Source organism: Nerophis lumbriciformis, linkage group LG12, assembly GCF_033978685.3.
Source record: "Nerophis lumbriciformis linkage group LG12, RoL_Nlum_v2.1, whole genome shotgun sequence".
NCBI lineage: Eukaryota > Metazoa > Chordata > Actinopteri > Syngnathiformes > Syngnathidae > Nerophis > Nerophis lumbriciformis.
Window position 1 is genome coordinate 18,960,352 of NC_084559.2, and position 26,725 is coordinate 18,987,076.

The 26,725-nt window shown below is 39.2% G+C and overlaps 1 protein-coding gene across 5 annotated transcripts in view; it reads left to right on the top strand.

The window, feature by feature from the left end:
* abcb9 (ATP-binding cassette, sub-family B (MDR/TAP), member 9) overlaps positions 1 to 26,346 on the top strand; it is a 34,683-nt gene extending 8,337 nt beyond the window's left edge. For 2 of the 5 annotated variants that reach the window (XM_061986004.1, XM_061986010.1), the window contains exons 3-14: positions 1,152 to 1,186; positions 1,260 to 1,850; positions 2,613 to 2,727; positions 6,159 to 6,289; positions 9,781 to 9,986; positions 10,059 to 10,256; positions 10,349 to 10,477; positions 10,590 to 10,778; positions 15,252 to 15,425; positions 18,559 to 18,718; positions 20,843 to 20,979; positions 23,817 to 26,346. In XM_061986004.1, the coding sequence (XP_061841988.1) occupies positions 1,152 to 1,186; positions 1,260 to 1,850; positions 2,613 to 2,727; positions 6,159 to 6,289; positions 9,781 to 9,986; positions 10,059 to 10,256; positions 10,349 to 10,477; positions 10,590 to 10,778; positions 15,252 to 15,425; positions 18,559 to 18,718; positions 20,843 to 20,979; positions 23,817 to 24,119 (2,368 nt within the window). In that variant the 3' untranslated portion in view covers positions 24,120 to 26,346. Of the gene's footprint in view, positions 1 to 1,151; positions 1,851 to 2,612; positions 2,728 to 6,158; positions 6,290 to 9,780; positions 9,987 to 10,058; positions 10,257 to 10,348; positions 10,478 to 10,589; positions 10,779 to 15,251; positions 15,426 to 18,558; positions 18,719 to 20,842; positions 20,980 to 23,816 lie in introns of all 5 variants that reach the window. The other 3 variants (XM_061986005.1, XM_061986006.1, XM_061986009.1) reach the window with 3 other exon arrangements.
* Positions 26,347 to 26,725: the final 379 nt, after the last annotated feature.

Consider the following 26,725-nt stretch of genomic DNA (forward strand, 5'->3'; position numbering starts at 1 on the left):
GAAATAAACCCCTGACTGGAAGGATAGACAGAAAATCAACAATACTATTAAACCATGGACCTGTAACTACACGGTTAATGCTTTCCAGCCTGGCGAAGCTTAACAATGCTGTTGCTAACGACGCCATTGAATCTAACTTAGCTACGGACCTCGATAGAGCTATGATAAAAACATTAGCTCTCCACCTACGCCAACTCTCATCTGCTCATCAACACCGAAGCTCACCTGCGTTCCAGCGATCGACGGAGCGACGAAGGACTTCACCCGATCATCGATGCGGTCGGCGGCTAGCGTCAGATAGCGTGTCTGTTATCCAAGTCAATGTCCTCCTGGTTGTGTTGCTGTAGCCAGACGCTAATACACCGATCCCATCTACAGCTTTCTTCTTTGCAGTCTCCATTGTTCATTAAACAAATTGCAAAAGATTCACCAACACAGATGTCCAGAATACTGTGGAATTTTGCGATGAAAACTGAGCTTTTTGTATTGGATACAATGGCGTTCCAATACTTCCGTTTCAACCATCGACGTCACGCGCATACGTCATCATACCTAAACGTTTTCAACCGGAAGTTTCGCAGGAAATTTAAAATTGCACTTTATAAGTTAACCCGGCCGTATTGGCATGTGTTGCATGTGTTGCAATGTTAAGATTTCATCATTGATGTATAAACTATCAGACTGCGTGGTCGGTAGTAGTGGGTTTCAGTAGGCCTATAACTCCACATGTGTTCATTCATAGTTTTGATGTGACAATCTACAATGTAAATAGTCATGAAAATAAAGAAAACGCATTGAATGAGGAGAAGGTGTGTCCAAACTTTTGGCCTGTACTGTGTGTATGTATATCCATCCATCCATTTTCTACTTCTTGTCCCGTTCAGGGTTACGGGGGATGCTGGAGCCTCTCTCAGCTGCATTTGGGCGGTAGGCGGGGTACGCCCTGGACAAGTCGCCACCTCATCGTGAGGGCTATATATATATATATATATATATATATGTATATGTATGTATATGTATATATGTATATATACAGTATGTACAGTATATATATACAGTATATGTATGTATGCAAATAAAAGCTTAAGTTAATTACAGTCAAGCATTTATGTTGCATATGTATCTACATTCTTATATTCTTATGATTCCAGCAGGATAGGGGAACACTGCTTTTCACACCCTGAAGGTCAGCATGGGTATCAGAACAAAAGTGAGCTGCACGGTTTCCTATGTCTTACTTGACATTGTCATCACCACAGTCCTGTATGCACATGGATCACAGTTGAGCATATTTTGGAAGGAGGCCCAGAACTTTAGAATTCTGAAGTCTGCGATAGACATTTGGGGGACTGTGCTGCTTCGAGCTTCTCTTCTTCTGGGCGCCTCCATTGGACTGTTATGGAACAAAGAGGACGGCCCACACAGGGTGTCCAGACTCACCACTCTCATTCTCTTAGTCTGCCAGACCATTATAACGTACACTGTGGCCAAGCTGCTGATGCTGAGCGAACTTGAGCCTCTTTCTCATCAACCCTGGTCTTTGGGTCTGATGTCCTGGACTTGTGTCTCCTCACTGGGACTTTTGACTCTGTGGTGGTTCCTCGGAATGGAATCGAACTCGGAGAAAAGTAGCCGTATCAACAAATCTGAACGTTGTGAGGACACCGAGGAGCTACTTCAGGCAGCTGGTGAGGAGGAAGAGAAGCATGAGAGGAAGGAGAGTTGTGCAGTGAAGACATATACAGAGAAGAGGAGCACAGGAGCTACGCTGGGACGTCTGCTCAGCTACACGAAACAAGATGGTGCATTGTTAACTGTAGCCAGCTTCTTCCTTGTCATCTCTGCTGTATGTGAGTATCCTTAACTGCTTTCCAAGATGAAAGAAAACTGTTTTCTAATTTAGAGATGTGCATGTAAGTACATTCCTCTAATTGATCGGGGTCAAATCTACCATAGTTGACATAAAGGTGTTCTGTAGATCAACCTAGGCACATTATTGGACTAAATGTCATGGCAATCTAAGGGACAACCAAAAGTGCCACAACAAGTATGTACACAGGTTAATAATCTACCTTTTGCCATCTAGTGGATGGGCATTTAATAGAGATGTCCGATAATGGCTTTTTTGCCGATATCCGATATTGTCCAACTCATAATTACCGATACCGATATCAACCGATACCGATATATACAGTCGTGGAATTAACACATTATTATGCCTAATTTTGTTGTGATGCCCCGCTGGATGCATTAAACAATGTAACAAGGTTTTCCAAAATAAATCAACTCAAGTTATGGAAAAAAATGCCAACATGGCACTGCCATATTTATTATTGAAGTCTTGTGTTCATTCATAGTTTTGATGTGACAATCTACAATGTAAATAGTCGTGAAAATAAAGAAAACGCATTGAATGAGAAGAAGGTGTGTCCAAACTTTTGGCCTGTACTGTACATCTAATTAGATTTTTCACATTCTTTCTCTCAGCTACAATAAACCGACCATAAAAAATATGGAATATATTTGCAAGGGAATAAACTTGCTTCCAGGGATCAAGTATGCATTTTCCCAACTGTATTGTACTATCCCACTGTTTCTATTTCCGCCTGCAGGTGAAGCCTTCATACCTTACTACTATGGGAAGGCCATTGATAGTATCGTGGTTCACCACAGCATGGAATACTTTGCTCGACCTGCCATCACACTGACAGTCCTGGCCTTTGCCAGGTAAGTATCAGGTGCTCCTTCCAAAGCCGCAACCAATGGTCAGAGAGGTGCATTTAATTATTATATAAGCCTGTACACTTAAAAAAAAAAGGACTTTGCAAGCCCTGTTACTTCAACATCTCTCCCATACTTTATATTTAAATTATTATTAAATATATGTTGAATAAAAATGTGCGTTTTAAAGGGGCTGTTTGCAAGATTTACACAGATGGGTGCCAACTTTCCAATGTATTTTACTTATTATATCCCGCCCTATGACGGCTTCCTGTGCGTAGTGACGTACTTATGTATCTACGTAACACATGGACGCACATTAACTTTAAGTGTTAGCAATTGTTGCGTCTGACCAGTCTTCCCTCCCAGGGAATTAATGTTACTGGTCAATCCCAAGTTCTTTCAGATGACATATATGCAGAGTAAGAAGGACCATCAGGACAGAATAGGAGTATTATCATGTTTGACTGAAGCTTCATTAGACCAGCCCAGATCAATACATTCATACCGGCTTCTCGAATTGGTCTAACATTCAAAACGGAAGAGCCAACTTCTTGCACACAAAGAAAGCCCCCACCTGTCCAGAAAGGAACACAGCCTCATTGTTCTACTACAGATAAGACAAAAGAGAGTACTCCAACTCCTACAGTGCAGGCCTTCAAGGTAACACACATAGTTTACTTGCGGACATAAGATAAAAAATAGAAAGAGTACAAATGGAAAAACACTAGCTGATTTAAATATGACTATGAATAAAGACAGAACTCTTAAACATACAGGTAAAAGCCAGTAAATTAGAATATTTTGAAAAACTTGATTTATTTCAGTAATTGCATTCAAAAGGTGTAACTGGTACATTATATTTATTCATTGCACACAGACTGATGCATTCAAATGTTTATTTCATTTAATTTTGATGATTTGAAGTGGCAACAAATGAAAATCCAAAATTCCGTGTGTCACAAAATTAGAATATTACTTAAGGCTAATACAAAAAAGGGATTTTTAGAAATGTTGGCCAACTGAAAAGTATGAAAATGAAAAATATGAGCATGTACAATACTCAATACTTGGTTGGAGCTCCTTTTGCCTCAATTACTGCGTTAATGCGGCGTGGCATGGAGTCGATGAGTTTCTGGCACTGCTCAGGTGTTATGAGAGCCCAGGTTGCTCTGATAGTGGCCTTCAACTCTTCTGCGTTTTTGGGTCTGGCATTCTGCATCTTCCTTTTCACAATACCCCACAGATTTTCTATGGGGCTAAGGTCAGGGGAGTTGGCGGGCCAATTTAGAACAGAAATACCATGGTCCGTAAACCAGGCACGGGTAGATTTTGCGCTGTGTGCAGGCGCCAAGTCCTGTTGGAACTTGAAATCTCCATCTCCATAGAGCAGGTCAGCAGCAGGAAGCATGAAGTGCTCTAAAACTTGCTGGTAGATGGCTGCGTTGACCCTGGATCTCAGGAAACAGAGTGGACCGACACCAGCAGATGACATGGCACCCCAAACCATCACTGATGGTGGAAACTTTACACTAGACTTCAGGCAACGTGGATCCTGTGCCTCTCCTGTCTTCCTCCAGACTCTGGGACCTCGATTTCCAAAGGAAATGCAAAATTTGCTTTCGTCAGAAAACATGACTTTGGACCACTCAGCAGCAGTCCAGCTGGTGTCGGTCCACTCTGTTTCCTGAGATCCAGGGTCAACGCAGCCGTCTACCAGCAAGTTTTAGAGCACTTCATGCTTCCTGCTGCTGACCTGCTCTATGGAGATGGAGATTTCAAGTTCCAACAGGACTTGGCGCCTGCACACAGCGCAAAATCTACCCGTGCCTGGTTTACGGACCATGGTATTTCTGTTCTAAATTGGCCCGCCAACTCCCCTGACCTTAGCCCCATAGAAAATCTGTGGGGTATTGTGAAAAGGAAGATGCAGAATGCCAGACCCAAAAACGCAGAAGAGTTGAAGGCCACTATCAGAGCAACCTGGGCTCTCATAACACCTGAGCAGTGCCAGAAACTCATCGACTCCATGCCACGCCGCATTAACGCAGTAATTGAGGCAAAAGGAGCTCCAACCAAGTATTGAGTATTGTACATGCTCATATTTTTCATTTTCATACTTTTCAGTTGGCCAACATTTCTAAAAATCCCTTTTTTGTATTAGCCTTAAGTAATATTCTAATTTTGTGACACACGGAATTTTGGATTTTCATTTGTTGCCACTTCAAATCATCAAAATTAAATGAAATAAACATTTGCATGCATCAGTCTGTGTGCAATGAATAAATATAATGTACAAGTTACACCTTTTGAATGCAATTACTGAAATAAATCAAGTTTTTCAAAATATTCTAATTTACTGGCTTTTACCTGTATATGCATTCTCCACACTTTTAATAGCAATTCAGATAGCTAGCTTGTGCTGTAATTGAATGTACATTCTATCCAAACCACAACATGACTGTAAATTATCCTTTGCTCCTCTTTGACTGCTTTTGTATGCTCCCTGCGCGTACGTGTTGACGAGACCGGGTAAGTGACCGCGGTAAACATCAATCATTTTATTTGGGCGGGTAAAAAAAATGTATTACATAAACTTTGTAATTGTGGAAAAAATGGACATTTGTCACTCAAATGTGTTCTGTTAAACCATTAATAGTAACATACCGTATTTTTCGGATTATAAAATTTCATAGTTTGGCCGGGGTTGCGATTTATACTCTGGAGCGACTTATGTGTGAAATTATGAACACATTACCGTAAAATATCAAATAATATTATTTATTTCATTCACGTAAGACAGTGGTCTCCAACCACCGGGCCATGGCCCGGTACCGGTCCGTGGATCGATTGGTACCAGGCCGCACAAGAAATAAAATAAAAAAAATTAAAAAATTAAAAATGTTTTTTTTTTGTTTTTTTTATTAAATCAACATAAAAAACACAAGATACACTTACAATTAGTGCACCAACCCAAAAAACCTCCCTCCCGCATTTACACTCATTCACACAAAAGGGTTGTTTCTTTCTGTTATTAATATTTCTGGTTCCTACATTATATATCAATATATATCAATGCAGTCTGCAGGGATACAGTCCGTAAGCACATCTGATTGTATTCTTTTATGACAAAAAAAAAAAAAAAACGCATGGATGGACTATGTGATTAACTTTTTGATCATGTAAAGAGCATAAAAATAGCAAAACATTTTAAACCTGAGAAGAAATTAGATTTTAGTTGTGGGATCAAGGCCTTGTACAAACATTGAACGCTAATCAGGTCAACGATGACAAAAATTGATTGTCTCCGGAAAATATACTGTATGTAGATACCCTCTCAGCTGCTTGCATGAAAGTTTGCGATGTGTTCCTCTTCAAAATGCTGACAAACTGACAACAGATCAAATGCCCGACTAATCAACTGTCCCTCCATTCAGTTCAATTGCAGTCGGAGTGCGTGGAGGAGTGTTCACGCTGACATTTGCACGATTAAATCTTCGGCTCCGGAACCACCTGTTTAGAACGTTAATGAGGCAGGAACTTGCCTTTTTTGATGAGAACCATACAGGTAAGATAACATTATATCACTTCATAAAACTACTGGCACATTGTATTATTTTGCTTTTCATACAATATTATTGATCTCTTTCTTATTAAGAAGTATGTTACATTTTAAGTGCGATGTTTTTTGGGGGGGCCCAGAAAAGATTAAATTTATTTGAGATAGGCTCCAGCTCCCCCGCCACCTCGAGAGGGACAAGCGGTAGAGAATGGATGGATGAATGAGTAAAATTTAATGTAAAACATTGATTTGAGATACAAGTGTTTTGAGTTAGGAGATATGTCACAAACCAATGAAACTCCTATCTCAAGACACCACTGTACAAACATATTAAGCTTTTCCTGCATTTTGCTAACTTTTTGTCTCTCCTAACTATTAAAATTACAGAATTAAAATTAAATTAGACCTCGTAAATAGAGATGCTGCTATCGATCGGCCACCAATCAGTGTCGTGAAAACGTACGTGATCGAGCAATGTTGATTAAGGCCTTCCAATGCCGATCACAAAAGACGATCCCCTTTGGCTGATACTTTATTTATTTTGTTTCCCCGGGTGACTGGCGGCTATAGCAACTAACTGTACATAAGTTAATAATGATCACTGCTTCTTCATTTCTTAGACGTAGCATTATCACTGGAGGACCGGGCCAAACATGTTACACAACGAGTTAGAGCAAGCAGGAGCAGACAAGAAAGTATACTTATTGCTAAACTACCCTGAAACAACACCAATAAATAAGTGGCTTGTAAACATTAAGGAATCTAGTTAGAAACACGTTACAGCAGAAAGTAAGCAGCTATCAACAAGTAGATTACTACAAGTCTAAAGAGAGGATAATACAACTGTGCTCTGTTGCTGTATAGCGACCACAGTATAAGATCGAGTTTTTGTCATTTTTGATAATGTTTACTAACTCAGAATAATTATCTTGACTTTCAGGACAAAAATCAAATGATTTAAAAGAGTAGTAGAAATACGTTTTTGCTTTAGTTTAGTTATGGTGGACTATTGACTTTATTTTGCTGAAATAAATACATGTAATAAAAGAGAATAAGGAACTCGTTTAAATGTTGTGTTGATGCTACACAGTCAATAGCAGTCACCATAAATATATATAAAATATTTACAGGTATTTTTTGGTAGCGGACGACCTCACTCATCGATAATCAGTTGGCATGTGCCGATTGATCGGCCACCAATCAGTGTCGGCGGATATTGTGAAAAAAGTACATGATCGCCATTGCACGTAACCCTGATAGGAACAGACCTACATTACTCTTAATTAAAACAAAAAAATAGCCCATAGATGGCTCTATCTCATAAAATGCCTAAGATGGTGCAGTTGTAAGCCGAGATACCGCTGTAAATACAAATGTACTTTGTTGCTGCTTTAAAAAAAAAAAATCCAAAGGGGCCTTAACACTTGTAAATATTGCGAAACAGTTGCTAAGTTAGCAACACTGATCGCTCCTGCTGCATCTTCCTATTTTCTAGCAGCAGGTGCATATGATGTGTGGTACGACACGGAACTACATTGCCATCTAAATGGAGTTTTAAGGTCAAGCTACATCCACAGAGAGTCCTATTATAACGTGTTTAATAGCAAGGGCCAACAGGTGTTGCTGAATGTGTTTGTGATGGGCCGCCACTAATAAAAGCCAGGTTTCCCGCAGCGCTTTGTTGTTAAGGCGGCCGCCTTAACAACAAAGAGCCACCGCCTAAACTAAAGTCTTAAAAAAAATATATATATATATATATCATCATAGGCATCCGTCCGTCAGTAGTGACGATGGGTTGCGCCTGGGGGAGTTCATTCTCAATGATTCCTCCCACCGTCGAAGCTGGCGCCAATCGGGTGGAACTTAAGACTGCCAGCTTCCGTGTTGTTTCCTCCCTTTAGGGGGGAGGCTGGAGTGACCTCTCCGTGGCGCAAGCCTGGGCAGAAAGTATGGAGATCTTGGGTTGCCCAGACATCAAGATCCCCCTCTCGGCCGTGACGATGTGGCCCAGAGGAAAGCAAGGCAATACATCTGGCATCGGCTTGACTGCAGGAGCTGCCGGCAGGGGGTCAGCAATGACACCCAGCCGCCTCAGGGGCTCCACTCCTGAATTTCTGTCTGGGTTTACTCCCATAGCCTTTCCTTCTCCCAAAGGTACCACAAGGCAGCGGGTGGGGGGGGCAGGGGGAATGACGACTATTTGACCCATAGATGGGGCAGTGGTTGGCGGATGCCAGGGCGTGTCCACACACCGGTGGGCCTGCACACCTCGCCTCTGGGGCCCACTGCTGCTCCGAGATCCCCTACAGTTTAGCCTGAGACCGCAAGGTCCCAGTTACCGTGTGTGGCCGCCAGGAGGCACTGTAGGGGTCTTGGTGGTGGAGAGGCTGTGTACCAGCAGGAGGAGGCTTACGCACTCGGCTCCTCTTTTCACCCACCCAGGGGCTAGCTGGCGGCGATAGCTGTAAGCAGAGAGTAGCAAGCAGGGGCAGCATGCAGCATGCACTAACTACAAGCACTTCTGCCACATATCTAACGCACTGACGCATCACACGCACCCTGTGCGCGAGCACTCACACACATATATGTGTGTGAGTACATATATATATATATATATATATATATATATATATATATATATATATATTATATATATATTTTTTTAACTGCTCACAGTCCTTGAGGTGAAGGCTAATTAGCTTTTAGCGTAATGTTAGCTCATTTTGCGGTGTGTGCATGCCTGCTTGTGTGTTACGGACAGCAAAGCCCTGTCTGTCTGAGAGAAAGACAAGCATTATTGACCAACAGATAACAACAAAGTTATTTCACTTTACCTTTTTCTGTGTTGAAGCAGCAAAAAAAGGACATTATGTTAAATTAAGAGTTTCTGTCTCTGATAGTTGATACAATAATGTGACCTCTCCTATTGCTATTGTACTATTTTTTCAGCTATAGTTACATTAATCATTCGTAATGTAGCAGCCTAGTTTTGAATGGCAGGGTCCCTGCTATCACATGTTGATAAAAATATAACATTTACATAATAAAAATCAACTACAGGCTTCCCAAATGTTGTAATAAATTAAGCATGAGTTGAGCATATGTCAGCATGGGGCCCCACTTTTAACTCTTATTGCAAACGCTTATTTACAGTAAGTCATTAATTTGACTTAGTCATTTTGTCTTAGTAAGTCAATATTTAGTAAGTCAAAATAATGACATACTTGGTATCGCAGGTAACTAGGACTGTTTTGTGTTTTGTTTTTACTTTACGGAAAAAATATCGAGATATATATAGTATATTGCCATCCAGCATACGGAGCGGAAAACACAACCAAAAATTGTAGGCTTCTTCACGCAACGAAGCCTTCCCCCTGGAGAGACACCACCTTAACTAACAAATATTCTGGGGGAAACACTAAAAAGAATGTATGGGTGACACTTCCAGGTTGCAACAAATCACACTTAATGGTGGAATGTATCTTATCACCATACAGGTGACATCACTTCACGCCTGTCAGCTGACACCACCCAAGTGAGTGACCTCATCTCCCAGAACGTCAATGTGTTCTTGAGGAGCAGCATCAAGGCTGTTGGCTTTCTCATTTTTATGTTTGGGATGTCCTGGAAGCTAACATTGGTCAACTTGATGGGACTTCCTTTTGTTGCCCTCTTTTCTGAGTATTACGGAAACTACTACAAGGTAAAGTTGTTGATCGTTGAGTATGCAGATTGATGTAAACCACTATGAATGATTTAAACATTTTTATTTTAGAAACTGACTAAAGAGGTGCAAACAAACCTTGCAAAGGCTAACAAAGTTGCAGAAGAAACCATTTCAGCCATAAAGACAGTACGGAGCTTTGCCAATGAGTGTGAGGAGGCTGACTCCTACTACGCCAAGCTCAAAGTCATGTACCAGATCAACAAGAAACAAGCCATGGCCTATGCTTGCTACATGTGGTCCACATGTGTAGGTGTCAACGGAGGCCTCACTTGTATTGTTTAAATACATTTTGTTGGTATTAGTCACGCAGCACATTTTACTCAAGTTCTATTTTCTAGATCTCAGAGCTCGCTCTAGAGGTTACCATCCTCACCTACGGTGGCCACCTGGTGGTTTCTGGCCAGATGGGAAGTAGCGAGTTGTTATCCTTTTTCATATACATGCTTGAAATGGGAGAATGTTTGTCGGTATGTAATCTCATCGTGTATTTTCTTGATTGATTGATATATTTTTATTTCATTATACTTGCAGTGAAAAAAATCACAAGGTTGCTAAAATGATGTGGAATCTCCCTTGCAGAGCATTGCATCAGTTTACTCGGGCCTCATGCAGGGAGTTGGAGCTGCTGAAAAAGTTTTTGAGTACTTGGACAGGAAACCCAAGCACCCGGCAGAGGGTACAGAGACTTTAAACTCATGCAGTGGTTTGGTGGAATTTCAAGACATTACATTTGCCTATCCTACACGGCCAGAGATTGATATCCTTAAGGTTGGTTTACAACTAAATGCAGTGGAATATGCTTAAATTGGTCTGTCAATCAACTCGTCAATTCCCGGTCCACCTTCTTCTAACTATTAATAAAAAATTCACTCTGTTCATGTCGACAGTAGTCCGTACGTGTCCATGCATTAGATTAGTCCGATTTCTGAAATAGTTTGTCTCAAATTAAGCATTCTACAACCCCTGGGAACACCTTAATCCGATTGAGTTCGGTTTTAGAAAAATCGTATTTACACACCTGGATTATGCGATTCGAAACCAGATCTCTCGAGGGGGTGTGTGCGTCCCATGTTGGGTTGGTTACTGAAAACCAGTAACTAGTTACAGTTACTAGTTACTTTATTTCAAAAGTAACTCAGTTACTAACTCAGTTACTTACACCAAAAAGTAATGTGTTACTGCGAAAAGTAACTATTTAGTTACTTGTATACTATATATATATATATTTTTTTTTAAGGACCCCTTTAATGCCCTTTTAGCCTTCATTTCAGTACTGTTATTGCACTAGAGAATAATACAATCTGTTGATCAACTTTACATGTATTTGCATCACTGAACTCTGCTAAGCAATGTGGTTTACATACAACACACAAAGATATTATTCAAAGGGCCAATTTGTTTCAGGCCAGAACAAATTGACAAAACTATTTTAAATAGCTGCAACATTACATACATAAGTAACAAACAGCATAATAACAACATAGCTGTAAACTAAGGAAGGCACACACTACATACACAAAGCCTAACCAGGCGTTTTTTTCTCTCAAGGAATTCTGAAATGAAATCATGTCTGAAGCCCAGAACACTCTACACATTTCCCCAGTTTTAGTTTAGAGATAAGGAAAGATTGGCCTGGCCCATTAGGATCCCTCTTTATGTTTGTGAACTTTATAGTCTATACGTTTAGAGTGATGTGATAATCAAACACTCTAGAAGTCTATAATGAAAGAGCAACAGTATATAAGAGAATTGACAGAGTGTGTGTACCTTCAGTGCGCAGTGCCTCGTTAAAATCCAGCCGCTGTTGCTTAGGAGGTGAAGTGTGTCTTTCTTTACTAGCTTCGTTGAAGCATGTTGCTTTTGTAGCTGTTTCAGCAGATTTGAATTGCTAGGATAGGATCTTTGATCCAAGACACAACTTACATTTAACTAAAATGTTCTTTTCTTTGTGGTCGACAAAAGAAAAGTAGTGAGAATATCTCCATGTTAAGAAACTCGGCTTCGGGCTTCACCATGATGTCTTGTTAGTAAACACAGACACGTCCCCTCCCACACACACACACACATACACACACAAAGAGCGCGCCTCTTCCTTGTCGCCTCTTCCGCAGCGCTCCAATAAAACACACTCAGATCTTCTCAGTTTCTAGCCGATACCACATAAAAAATAACGTAAAATAACGCAGTAACGCATCATGTAGTAACGGTAACTGAGTTACTGAATATAAAAAATAACGCGTTAGATTACTATTTACCGCCGAAAGTAACGGCGTTAGTCCCAACACTGTGTGCGTCAGAGAAGACCCTTTGTATCACGCATGTGCCAGTCTCAACGCGCAGGATATATTCCGGAAGCAGATACCATTCAATAAAAACGTTGGCAACAATTGTAATAAAGAGGAGACTATTTATTTGCTTCACAAATTAAAAAGAACAGACCGTTTTCAAGTGCATCGACGGTAGAAAAAAAAAAAAGAGATTTGTTGAACAAGGTAGTTAAGGAAATGGAGAATGCGGTCTTAATTTTGGACTCCTGAACAATATACAAATGAGTGGGAAGAGAATTACAAGGCAAATAATAAAGTGTACACAAACCTCTTTACGCTGCATTTGTGCACTCCAAACTGATCAACAAAAACTCAACTGCTAAGATAGTCTACAACAATAGCAACCTTCATCTGGAACAGTATCGGCCAAGGCATGAACAGTCTGTCTTTTGAATGGACTCCGAAACAATCAACAGTTTTGTTTCCATCATTCTCTTTCTTTGCATTGGAGCTACGTCCGGTAGATCATCACCTACATCAGATACATTCTTGGTAGCCATACTTGCCAACCCTCCCGATTTTCCCGGGAGACTCCCGAATTTCAGTGCCCCTCCCGAAAATCTCCCGAGGCAACCATTCTCCCGAATTTCTCCCGACTTGCACCCGGACAGCAATATTGGGGGCGTACCTTAAAGGCACTGCCTTTAGCGTCCTCTACAACCTGTCGTCACGTCTGCTTTTTCTCCATTCAAACAGCGTGCCGGCCAAGTCACATGACATGCGGCTTTTACACACACATAAGTGAATGCAACGCATACTTGATCAACAGCCATACAGGTCACACCGAGGGTGGCCGTATAAACAACTTTAACACTTACAAATATGCGCCACACTGTGAACCCACACCAAACAAGAATGACAAACACATTTCGGTAGAACATCCGCACCGTAACACAACATAAACACAACAGAACAAATATCCAGAACCCCTTGCAGCACTAACTCTTCCGGGATGCTACAATATACACCCCCCCGCTACAACCAAACCCCCCTCGCCCCCCATTTCCCGAATTCGGAGGTCTCAAAGTTGGCAAGTATGTTGGTAGCGTCAATATAAGACTTATCCACGGCACTATTGTTATGTGACATCATATATTTGCTTAACTGGCTATGACTCATGTACTTGTTATGGATTCTGTGGGAGACAAAAAACAAAAATTAACTTCAAAACAAATGTTCAGAAATACTTAATGAACTTTATTCTATTGTTTCTCTTTGTGATTTTTGTAATTGCAAAGACAAGTGTAGCCACCTCTGACAGCAGTAGCTATTTGTTGAGAAGAGTGATGCGTGCTTTTAGTTAGAAGCTCAAAATGTTTCCGATAAGACTAGAAAAAGTTGCTGGCTTTGTTGCTGGTTGCTTTTGAAAAAGACAATCTGGTAGGGTCTGGATACGCAAAGTCGCAATGATCCCTGAATGCTTCGTCTTCTTATTGTCCAGGTGTGTATGAGGTGTGTTAGGAAGCAGAGTTATGATGCCACCGACTATACGGAGTTTTAATGACGAGCTACATTTACATGCAGTCTTTTTATAACGTGTTTGCGAGCCAGGGCGAAGAGTTAGTGCCGACTCTATTCCTGGCAGACCGCCACAAACAAAGGACTACCGTATTTTTCGGACTATAAGTCGCAGGTTTTTTTTCATAGTTTGACTTATACTCAGGAGCGACTTATGTGTGAAATTATTAACACATTACCGTAAAATATCAAATTATTTTATTTAGCTCATTCATGTAAGAGACTAGACGTATAAGATTTCATGGGATTTAGCGATTAGGAGTGACATATTGTTTGGTAAACGTATAGCATGTTCTATATGTTATAGTTATTTGAATGACTCTTACCATAATATGTTACGTTAACATACCAGGCACGTTCTCAGTTGGTTATTTATGCCTCATATAACGTACACTTATTCAGCCTGTTGTTCACTATTCTTTATTTATTTTAAATTGCCTTTCAAATGTCTATTCTTGGTGTTGGGTTTTATCAAATACATTTCCCCCAAAAATGCGATTTATACTCCAGTGCGACTTATGTATGTTTTTTTCCTTCTTTATTATGCATTTTCGGCCGTTGCAACTTATACTCCGGAGCGACTTATACTCCGAAAAATACGGTATATGGGAAACAATGCAGTATTGTCAACCTAATCATTATAACTAAGCAGCATGAAATAACAACAGCAACATAACTTCTGTCTCAATACACAGCATTAACATTTGCACAGTTGTACACAGTGACTTCCTGTGAAGTAAGCTTCAAAATAAAAGCATGGCAATATTAACCTGGATTCTACCATATCAACAGTCCAAATTTCATTTTTACGAAGAAACATTTGCGCTTAAAGGAAATATTTATTGTCATTGTGGTCGAGTCATACAACAGAAACAATGCAGCAGATCAGTTAGAAAAGAGTGTAAGATTTAGGAAGGCTTTGATTGATTGATTGATTGATTGATTGAAACTATTAGTAGATTGCACAGTTCAGTACATATTCCGTACAATTGACCACTAAATGGTAACACCCGAATAAGTTTTTTCAACTTGTTTAAGTCAGGGTCCACGTTAATCAATTCATGGTAAAAGAATGTAGTTAAAAATATACACAAAACAATGTCCGCAGACTGCAGGGTTAAACAATACTTAATCAATCGTAGCTCTCTGGCAAAAGTCACAAGTAAATGTGCAAACAATGGCTGGTTTTGTATTTTTGGTCATGTCGACAATTGCTTAATCTGGAAGTGAGTCAGCCAGTCCAATGGGTGTAGACATAAACAGGTTCCAGTGCACAGTGATTACAGTGTGAAACCTTTAACAACTAACACAATGAAACTATGTTCTTGAAATCATCTTTATTCTAATGATTAACAAATATTCTGCTAAGATTTCAGTAATTGTCTGTGTGATGCAGGGAGTGTCATTCACCTTAAGGCCGGGGAAGGTGACCGCGCTGGTGGGACCATCAGGCAGCGGGAAGAGCTCTTGTGTGAACCTACTGGAAAACTTCTACCTTCCGCAGCAAGGTCAAGTGTTGTTGGATGGAAAACCTGTTCACACCTTGAAGCATGAAGACCTTCATTCTCTGGTCAGTCCATGTCAGCATGAGGTCTGACTTTCTGTCTGGGGTGGCTTTAGCAAATGTACTTTAGATTTATAAACCGTGTCACCGTTATTAATATATCTGGTGGCTTACCCAGGGATCAATACCGGGACCAAAATTGTTCAATCCAAATGTAAACGGCAATTGTAAATTTACAAAGGACTTAAAGTTAGTATTATTCGCAGATGTTCAGAATGGAACACACAGAAGATAATACAAATAATAACAGAAGAAATGATCAAATTAAAGAGGTGGTTTGACAAAAACAGACTATTCTTGAATTCAGTAAAACTAAAATAATGCTATTCGGTAACAGCAGAAGTGAAAGTCAAACACAACTACAAGACAGGCTAAAACAAAACACATTTCTAGATGTAATAATATATCAAATGAATTGGAACTCTCAAAGGAGGTGGCAAGATAAACTTCAATAACAAACAAAAACAAATACCGGTATGTTGTGGACCAAAAATCACTCTATATTCTCTACTGCTCACTACTGTTACAATATCTGAGTTATTGTGTATAAATAACTACAGAAATACACTTCATTCATTAACTTTGTTACCCATGAGGTCAGTTAGGATAATACATAATGTTGGATATAGAGAGCATCCAAACTCTTTATTTATTGAATCAAAAATATTGGAATTAAACAATTTGTTGAATTTGCAAACCGCTAAAATTATGTACAAAGCAAACTATAATCTGCTACCCAAGAATGTTAAACTATTCTTCTCAACAAAAGAGGAGAAATATATATATATAACTAGGGGGAAGAAAATTACTAAAAACTTCTGAATGCACGCACAAAACCTAAAACCGTTTATCAGTATGTAGAATTAAATTACGGAATGGATTAAGCAGTAAAATAATTTAATTTAAGAATATTATCCAGTTAATTCATACTTGTCAACCATCCCGGATTTTCCGGGAGACTCCCGAAATTCAGCGCCTCTCCCGAAAACCTCCCAGGACAAATTTTCTCCCGAAAATCTCCCGAAATTCAGGCGGAGCTGGAAGCCACGCCCCCTCCAGCTCCATGCGGACCTGAGCGACGTGTCAACAGCCTGTATTCACGTCCGCTTTCCCACAATATAAACAGCGTGCCTGCCCAAACACGTTATAACTGTAGAATAATCGAGGGCGAGTTCTTGGTTTCTTATGTGGGTTTATTGTTAGGCAGTTTCATTAACGTCCTCCCAGCGCGGTAACAACACACAACAACAGCAGTCGTGTTTTATTCTACCGTAAAGCAGTTTGTCTGCCGTAAACAGCAATGTTGTTGTAATATATTGAGTTGGAGGCAATAACCAGGCGAGGTGATGAAGTACGTCTCTTTACTGTAGACTTCAGAACAGACTCACACACTTGACGTCAGGTGCGCAACACCACGTAAATCGTTGGCCAACCAAAAAGTAACCCCAGTACGCTATAGCCAACATTCACCAGGAGATGGCAACAGACAAACATAGATCACTCTATTACATTCCTCCCCTTTTAGAAATGTAGAAGTTACTCAAAATAAATAAACAACCCAACCAAAAAATGCAGCAGCTCAATTAAAAAACTGTACTTAAGCCACATTCTTTTTTCTTTTCTTTTTTAGTACTGAACTCTTAACCCTCATTTGTAAACAATAACATGCTTATTATACAAACAGTATTTGTACACCTTTAACACAGATTTTTATACTGTCTTCAGAGATTCAGTTTTTTTGGTGGTACTCGAAACCTTTCTGGGTACCTGCGAAAGGGTGTTCAGCATGGTTCGAAAAATAGTGACAGAGAATAGAACAAGGATGGACAATTCAACCCTTAACTCAACAATGAGTAGATGAGTGTTATGTGTGTGTATATGTGTAAATAAATGAACACTGAAATTCAAGTATTTATTTTATTTATATATATATATATATATATATATATATATATATATATATATATATATATATATATATATATATATATATATATATATATATATATATATATATATATATAGCTAGAATTCACTGAAAGTCAAGTATTTCTTATATATATATATACATATATATATATATATGAAATACTTGACTTGGTGAATTCTAGCTGTAAATATACTCCTCCCCTCTTAGCCACGCCCCCGCTCCCGACCACGCCCCCCCACCCCCCGAAATCGGAGGTCTCAAGGTTGGCAAGTATGAGTTAATTAAACTGTTAAAACTCGAAAGTGTTTACAAAGTACAAGGGAAAAGAATGTTGTCATCATCTTTATAAGTATCATTATCTAAAAATGTGAGGCTTAGTCATCTCATGATGTAAATCACAACTTAACTATTTACTTATGAAAACGTTATTTAATGTGTATATTTCTTTAGTAATTTATTTGCTTGTTTATCAATTTGTTTGTGTTACAGATTGAGTACAGGAAGTCAAAAAACAAATGTGTTAGAAATGGCTATGAAACGGAAATTGAAACAGTAGAATTAAATATGATGTGTTTCTTCCTACTCCTCTTCAAACATGCTGTCATGAAAAACTATCATATTGTAACTGTATGCATGTTTGAAATGAACGAATACCATAACCATTAATCGTTCATTGTACTTGTGCTTTCTATTTTAAACAATACATTTTTGAAATAAGATTAATCATACTTTTGCATTTGGATTAATTGTGATAATTGCAGTAAATTACTTGCATGCAAAATTTGAATTCAAATGAAAAAATACCAACATTTTGACACAAATGCAATTTTTCTGCCAGAATGTCATATGGAAACCTTTTTTAAATGTTTTATTTTACTGCACATTATTTAATGGTTTATAACTTACGGACAGTTTTATCCAAAGTATAGTTGTGGTATATTTTGAAGCAAAACTTGCCACTCAGCACACCTCAATCAGTTTTTTCACTGTCATGCAGTGGCCTTGTCACTGACCGTAAATCAACCTGCTTAGGTAATTACCACGGGTAAGATAAAGGAGCATGTGTGGTCCAAATAAATAGTCAGATTGATCTACATTTATACTTTACATGATTAATACAATAGTGTTTTTTGATGAGTTAACGCCTTAACTTTGACAGCCCTAATTGTAATGTATTGGCATTTTGAAGACTTCATGTGTTGTTTGCAGGTGGCTCTTGTGGGCCAAGAGCCGGTTCTTTTTGATCGGTCAGTTGAGGAGAACATCACTTACGGTCTGACTGACGTCTCCACAGAGGACTTTACCGAGGCAGTCAGAAAGTCCAACGTTCATGATTTCATCACTGCCCTGCCCCAAGGCTATCAGACAAGTGGGTATTACATATCTTAATCTCTCCGTTCTATACTAGTAAGCACATGATCCATTCTTAGATGCATCACGATCGTGGACGATTCTGAATTGATAGACAAATGTCCAAATATTGATTATTTAAAGGGGACCTTTGATGATTTTCCTCTTTTCTGATGTATCAATGTTACAATGTTGGATACTCCTGTTCAACAAAACCAAAGCGTCCAATGATATCGTTCATGCATTTGGGCATGAGCTTGCACGCAGGGTTTGAATGCCTCTGAATGCTGTGTTTTTGAGTCTTTATTTATTTATTTTTACAGTGGGCCATTGGTGTACATTTTTGGTCATTCTCGGTTAAAAATATAGACACTTTAAAAAAATATGCACGTTCTGTTAAACTACTAATGGTAACAAAAACTCTTATGTCCTTGTTTAGTTTTTTGGTTTAGAAATGTAACTTTGAGCAAGTTACAATTATTGACACGTAGTACACTGCAAAAAGTCAGTGTTCAAAAACAAGAATAAAAAATACAAAAATTAGGGGTATTTTTTTTTAACTAAGCACAATTATCTGCCAATAGAACAAGAAAATTTGGCTTGTCAAGACTGTCCAAAACAAGTAAAATTAGCTAACCTCGATGAACCCAAAAATACCTTAAAATAAGTATACACTTACTAATAAGTGCACTTTTCTTGGTATAAAAAAAAAGGAGAGAGATTTTTGCTCAATATGTTGAAAAATATTCTTAAATTAAGTAAATGCTAGTGCCATTATCTTGACATAATGATATGCATCACATGTTAAATGTTTAAATATTAACTGTCAGTTGACTCTACTGTGCCAATTGTACTACTATATGAGTATGTATTTTCCAATTGTTTCATTGAAAATAAAAGAGCAAAGTCAATTTGGCTGTCATCTGTTTTAATTATGAGACACTATTGTGTCAAAGTCATGATTTTTTTTTTTTTACATGCTTTGAAATAAGAAATTATTACTTTAAAAAAGTAGTTTTATACTTGTGAGTGTTGATGACACAGCTTTGCAACAGTTGATATTCTAGTTTCGAGCATGTTTTACTCAATATAGGTCATCAAATCTCAGCAACAAGCTGTAATATCTTACTGAGATCATTTAAGACCAAAACCCTTAAAACAAGTAAAACACTCTAACATAAAATCTGCTTAGTGAGAAGAATTATCTTAGCAGACAGAAAATAAGCAAATATCACCCTTATTTGAGATATTTAATCTTACTTAGATTTCAGTTTTTGCAGTGTATCACATGAGACTTTACCGCAAACGTATTCCTAGCCCCTTCCTGCTCCATCACTGGTACGAATATAAGGTCAAATTTCCCCCAAATTTTGCATTTCCTCCTGTGGCATGCTGTCTTAGTGCAGTTCTTGTAAGGCCAACACACCAGGGTTAGATCCCAGGTTGGGGTTGTCTCTGGATTTTTTATTTTAATTTTTGTAGGTTTAACTTAACTATCATGAATAAAAAGTGTGAACATTTTTTGTAATGGGGGCACCTTCGAATAAAATTCTGCTCATGTCACAATACGTTATCACACACATCAGTAGCCAAAGGCGGAGTGTTATATTATTAATGACATATATTTATAATATACTATATAATAAATAACATTTCTAATATACAATTTCTAATATACAATAATTAACCTCTTAAGGCCCAAGCTGTTTGTTTACATGTTTTTTTATTTCTCTTTGTTATTTCCGCTTATGGACCCTAATTAGAATAAAAACTAAAAAATCATCTTTTTATATGATGTGCTTATTAGTCCATAAGTAACAAACGTGTACTTCATGTGTAGTGACATGCTAATTTTTATTATTACACTTTTTTTTCCAAATTCCATTGTATGTTATACAGTCCTGACACCATCAGATGGCAGTATAAGTGTCCATATGTCGGCATAAGACCCCAATTCAGTAGTGTACACAATTTTGGAAATAAGAGCTAAAAGGTGCTGTCCACGCATGTAGCCACTAAGGCCTTTAGAGGTTAAATATGTATCAATAACCAAATGGTAAGGCCTGAATCGTAATGGAATTGTGAGGTGCCCCAAGATTGTACTACTGCAGTAGTTGTGATAATGTGCATCTTCTTGTTTTAGATGTTGGGGAGAAGGGCGCACAGTTGTCGGGTGGACAGAAACAACGGGTGGCCATTGCGAGAGCTCTTGTCCGACATCCTCGTGTTCTTATCCTGGATGAGGCGACCAGCGCGTTGGATGCAGAAAGTGAACACATTGTGAGTGACATGTTGCTGGTGAAAAATGATCTGATGGCAAATGGAAGCAAACTTTTGAGCAGAGATGTCCGATGATATCGGGCTGCCGATATTATCGGCCGATAAATGCTTTAAAATGTAATATCGGAAATTATCGGTATCGGTTTCAAAAAGTAAAATGTATGACTTTTTAAAATGCAGTTGTGTACACGGACGTAGGGAGAAGTACAGAGCGCCAATAAACCTTAAAGGCACTGCCTTTGCGTGCCGGCCCAATCACATGATATCTACGGCTTTTCACACACACACAAGTGAATACCATGCATACTTGGTCAACAGCCATAAAGGTCACACTGAGGGTGGCCGTATAAACAACTTTAGCAAGGCCACTCCATCTCAGAGACGCAAGCTGGTGGTCCAGGAGATACGTCGGGAAGAGGAAGCAAGAAGGTGCGCACAAGCTGTGGCGCAGGCAAAACAAGGGCAGTGGATGACATGGGAAGGAGTAGAGAAGAGGAAGATCTCCTGGAAAGAGCTGTGGGAGATGGAGGCATTTAGGGCAAGCTTTACCATCAGGGCTGCCTACGATGTCCTGCCTTCTCCAAAAAACCTCAGCCAGTGGTATGGTGAAGACCCCACATGCCCTCTGTGTCCGAGTCCAGCAACACTGAAGCACATCCTGGTGGGCTGCAAGACCAGCCTCACCCAAGGCCGTTACACCTGGCGGCACAACCAGGTGCTAAAGTGTCTTGCAGCAGTGCTGGAAAGTCGACGGACAAGTGTCAATGCCCTTCCTCCCCCGTCATCCCGTTGGCAAGCAACAACATTTGTCAAGCCAACCTCACCCCCACAAGACCAGACACTGGACAGCTAGGCGGGGCACGGGACTGGAAACTGCTGGCAGACCTGGGCCAGAGACTCTGCTTCCCAGTTGAGATTGCGTCCACCAACCTGCGGCCAGATCTTGTTCTGTGGTCAGCTTCGCTCAGGCTCGTGTACATCATAGAGCTCACGGTGCCCTGGGAGAGTGCAATGGAGGAGGCCTACGAGCGCAAGAAGTTGAGGTACACTGAGCTTGCAGCCGATGCGCAACAACAAAGCTGGAAAGCGAGGGTACGCCCAGTGGAAGTAGGCTGCAGAGGGTTCGTGGCCACCTCAACATCCAGGCTCCTCAGGGAAATAGGAGTGCGAGGGAAGGCCCACCGGCAGGCAGTGAAAGACCTCTCAAAAGCCGCTGAAAAGGGGAGTCAGTGGCTGTGGGTCAAGCGAAGGGACTCCACCTGGGCTTTCAAGTGAGTGATGGCATCTAGGGAGTGATCCTGGGACGCTGGGACTCACTGCTGAACCCTCTGGAGGTGTCGTGGGCCTATCAGCGAAACACTGAGGAAGGGGGGCGCCCACTTGATAACCCAGAGGATGCCTTCACTCACTTGACCATCCCACAAAGTCGCATAGGTGTCTCAAGTATGCATTAGGGGATTGTAAAATCTAGTCCTACACAACAGATCTGTTACAAATATGCGCCACACTGTGAACCCACACCAAACAAGAATGACGAAACACATTTCGGGAGAACATCCGCACCATAACACAACATAAACACAACAGAACAAATACCCAGAACCCCTTGAAGAACTAACTCTTCCGGGACGCTACAATATACACCCCCCGCCCCCCTTGAGAGCATGTCCCAAATTCCAAGCTGCTGGTTTGAGGCATATTAAAAAAAATAATGCACTTTGTGACTTCAATAATAAATATGGCAGTGCCATGTTGGCATTTTTTTCCATAACTTGAGTTGATTTATTTTGGAAAACCTTGTTACATTGTTTAATGCATCCAGCGGTGCATCACAACAAAATTAGGCATAATAATGTGTTAATTCCACGACTGTATATATCGGTATCGGTTGATATCAGAATCGGTAATTAAGAGTTGGACAATATCGGAATATCGGATATCGGCAAAAAAGCCATTATCGGACATCTCTACTTTTGAGTAATGTAATAGTGATGTTATGATGTAACTGAGCCGAGGTCCTTGAGTAAAGGTGGGGGAAAAAATCAATTTTTAGTTGCATCGCAATTCGGACATGGACGATTATACAATCGATTAGTAAACGTCAATAGTTTATTTATTTATTGTAAATAAAGTAATGCAGACTGTTCTAAAATTTGACTGACTGCAGCGAGCCACCTCACCAACAGATCCAACCAACTTCTTTATTGTAGGGCACTTAGTTTCAAGTTTTGTGTACATTTCCATGAATTTAATAAATGGGATGGGAATTTCTCATTACAAATGCACTGTTTGTAAAAGTTGCAAGTTAAAGTTAAGTTAAAGTGCCAATGATTGTCACACACACACACTAGGTCTGGTGAAATTTGTCCTCTGCATTAGCTGCATCTTGCAAGCGTTTTAAACTTTAACCTCTTAAGGGCCAAGCTGTTTGTTTACATGCTTTTTTTTATTTCTCTTTGCTATTTGGGCTTATTGGACCCTAATTAGAATAAAAACTAAAAATCATCTTTTAATATGATGTACTTAGTCCATAGGTACACAAATGTGTACTTCATGTGTAGTGACATGCTAATTTGTATTTTTACACTTTTTTTTTTTCAAATTCCATTGTATGTTATACTCTTCTGACACCACCAGATGGCAGTATAAGTGTCCATATGTCAGCATAAGAGCCCAATTCACTAGTGTACACAATTTTGGAAATAAGAGCTAAAAGGTGCTGTCCACGCATGTGGCCACTAAGGCCTTTAGAGGTTAAAAGATAGGCACAACTCTAGTAAAAGTGCAGAAATGATACTGTATGCGATTCAAGTGATCTTTCCTTTGGATTCATACAGGTTCAGCAAGCTCTGAACAGCATCATGAAGGACCACACCGTGCTAGTGATTGCACACCGGCTGAGCAGCGTGGAGAAGGCCGACCGGATCATCGTGATCGATAAAGGCCGTGTGGCTGAGCAGGGTTCCCACAGTCAGCTGATGGCCAATGGTGGACTGTACTACAAACTGATCCAGCGACAGGTGCTGGGCACGGAGACGGTGGAGGATGCACCCAGCCTGTCCAGGAAAGCCTCCTGGAAGCCTGATGGAAGACCCAGCAGCAGTGGCACTGAGCAAGAAGACTACAATACTCGCTATTGAACAGAAATGTGACCGCACTGTGGGACACTTGGTGACTAAGATCTATACATTGACATTTTTGGAGAGGTCTTTGAACTTTTTTAGAGAACATTTTCTCATAGGCAAAATCAAGGCATTGAACATTAATTATTTTCCACTGAATTAACCTTAATGTTAGAATTAAAACACACTGAGTACATGTGGTGCATGACCACTTAACATTCCCCACCTTGTTCTTGTAATTACTTACTAGTTTTACTAGTTTTGCACGTTTTCAATCTCTTTTTAGAGACGTCCTCTGTCTTGTTGTACTTATCTGCAAGGACACATCATCAGTAGGGTCAAACTAACCCAGTTTACACACACCATCTCTAATTCCATCATTTGCCAAACTGATTAAGATGCATTTTAATTGACCATTCTTACATTATTCAGTTTTTAACTAATTATGATGTAATCCGTGACTAATTTTTCACTATGGTATTTCTTGAGTGGAAATTACGGAAATACTCGTTTCCTCTTTACTTTCTGTAAGCATTTTCGGTAACACTTTAGTATGGGGAACATATTCCAAGTAACAAAGACTTAATTTAGAGTTATTTGGACACTAGGGGAACATATTCCAAATAACAAAGACTTAATTTAGAGTTACTTGGACACTAGGGGAACATATTCCAAGTAACAAAGACTTAATTTACAGTTATTTGGACACTAGGGGAACATATTCCAAGTAACAAAGACTTAATTTAGAGTTACTTAGACACTAGGGGAACATATTCCAAATAACAAAGACTTAATTTAGAGTTACTTGGACACTAGGGGAACATATTCCAAGTAACAGACTTAATTTAGAGTTATTTGGACACTAGGGGAACATATTCCAAGTAACAAAGACTTAATTTACAGTTATTTGGACACTAGGGGAACATATTCCACGTAACAAAGACTTAATTTAGAGTTACTTGGACACTAGGGGAACATATTCCAAATAACAAAGACTTAATTTAGAGTTACTTGGACACTAGGGGAACATATTCCAAGTAACAGACTTAATTTAGAGTTATTTGGACACTAGGGGAACATATTCCAAGTAACAAAGACTTAATTTACAGTTATTTGGACACTAGGGGAACATATTCCACGTAACAAAGACTTAATTTAGAGTTACTTGGACACTAGGGGAACATATTCCAAGTAACAAAGACTTAATTTACAGTTATTTGGACACTAGGGGAACATATTCCAAGTAACAAAGACTTAATTTAGAGTTACTTAGACACTAGGGGAACATATTCCAAATAACAAAGACTTAATTTAGAGTTACTTGGACACTAGGGGAACATATTCCAAGTAACAGACTTAATTTAGAGTTATTTGGACACTAGGGGAACATATTCTAAGTAACAAAGACTTAATTTAGAGTTACTTGGACACTAGGGGAACATATTCCAAGTAACAAAGACTTAATTTGGAGTTATTTGGACACTAAGGGAACATATTCTAAGTAGCAAAGACTTAATTTAGAGTTATTTGGACACTAGGGGAACATATTCCAAGTAACAAATACTTAATTTAGAGTTATTTGGACACTAGGGGAACATATTCTAAGTAACAAAGACTTAATTTAGAGTTACTTGGACACTAGGGGAACATATTCTAAGCAACAAAGACTTAATTTACAGTTATTTGGACACTATGGGAACATATTCCAAGTAACAAAGACTTCATTTAGAGTTACTTGGACACTAGGGGAACATATTCCAAGTAACAAAGACTTAATTTAGAGTTATTTGGACACTAGGGGAACATATTCTAAGTAACAAAGACTTAATTTAGAGTTATTTGGACACTAGGGGAACATATTCTAAGTAACAAAGACTTAATTTAGAGTTATTTGGACACTAGGGGAACATATTCCAAGTAACAAAGACTTAATTTACAGTTATTTGGTTAGGGTTATAATAAGGCCATGCAGAATAAGCCATTAATAAGCACTTAATGACTAATTAAGAGCCAATGTGTTACTAATTTGCATGTTAATAAGCAACTAATTAATGGCGAATATGTTCCCCATACTAAAGTGTTGCCAGCATTTTCTATACTGCTGGATTAAGTCCAAATGATGCATTAAGAGTCACTCGGTAAAAGGAACAACTGTTTGGTGGTAATGAATATGTACTTGTGCGTCCGTGGGTATTGTGATATCCTGTCAATTATTTAAAAATGAGTATATATTTATTTCACATGATTAACAGATCAGTGTCATTATTGTGCAGCCCATGATACATGTATGTGTTTAATTAGAAATGTACATTTGATTAAGATAAACGTATCATCTAGAACATGACGGTTTTTAGTAGAGCTGTCCGATAATATCGGCCGATAAATGTTTTAGAATGTAATATCGGAAATTATCGGTATCTGTTTTTTTTTATTTTTTAAATCAACATAAAAAACACAAGATACACTTACAATTAGTACACCAACCCAAAAAACCTCCCTCCCCCATTTACACTCATTCACACAAAATGGTTGTTTCTTTCTGTTATTAATATTCTGGTTCCTACATTATATATCAATATATATCAATACAGTCTGCAAGGGATACAGTCCGTAAGCACACATGA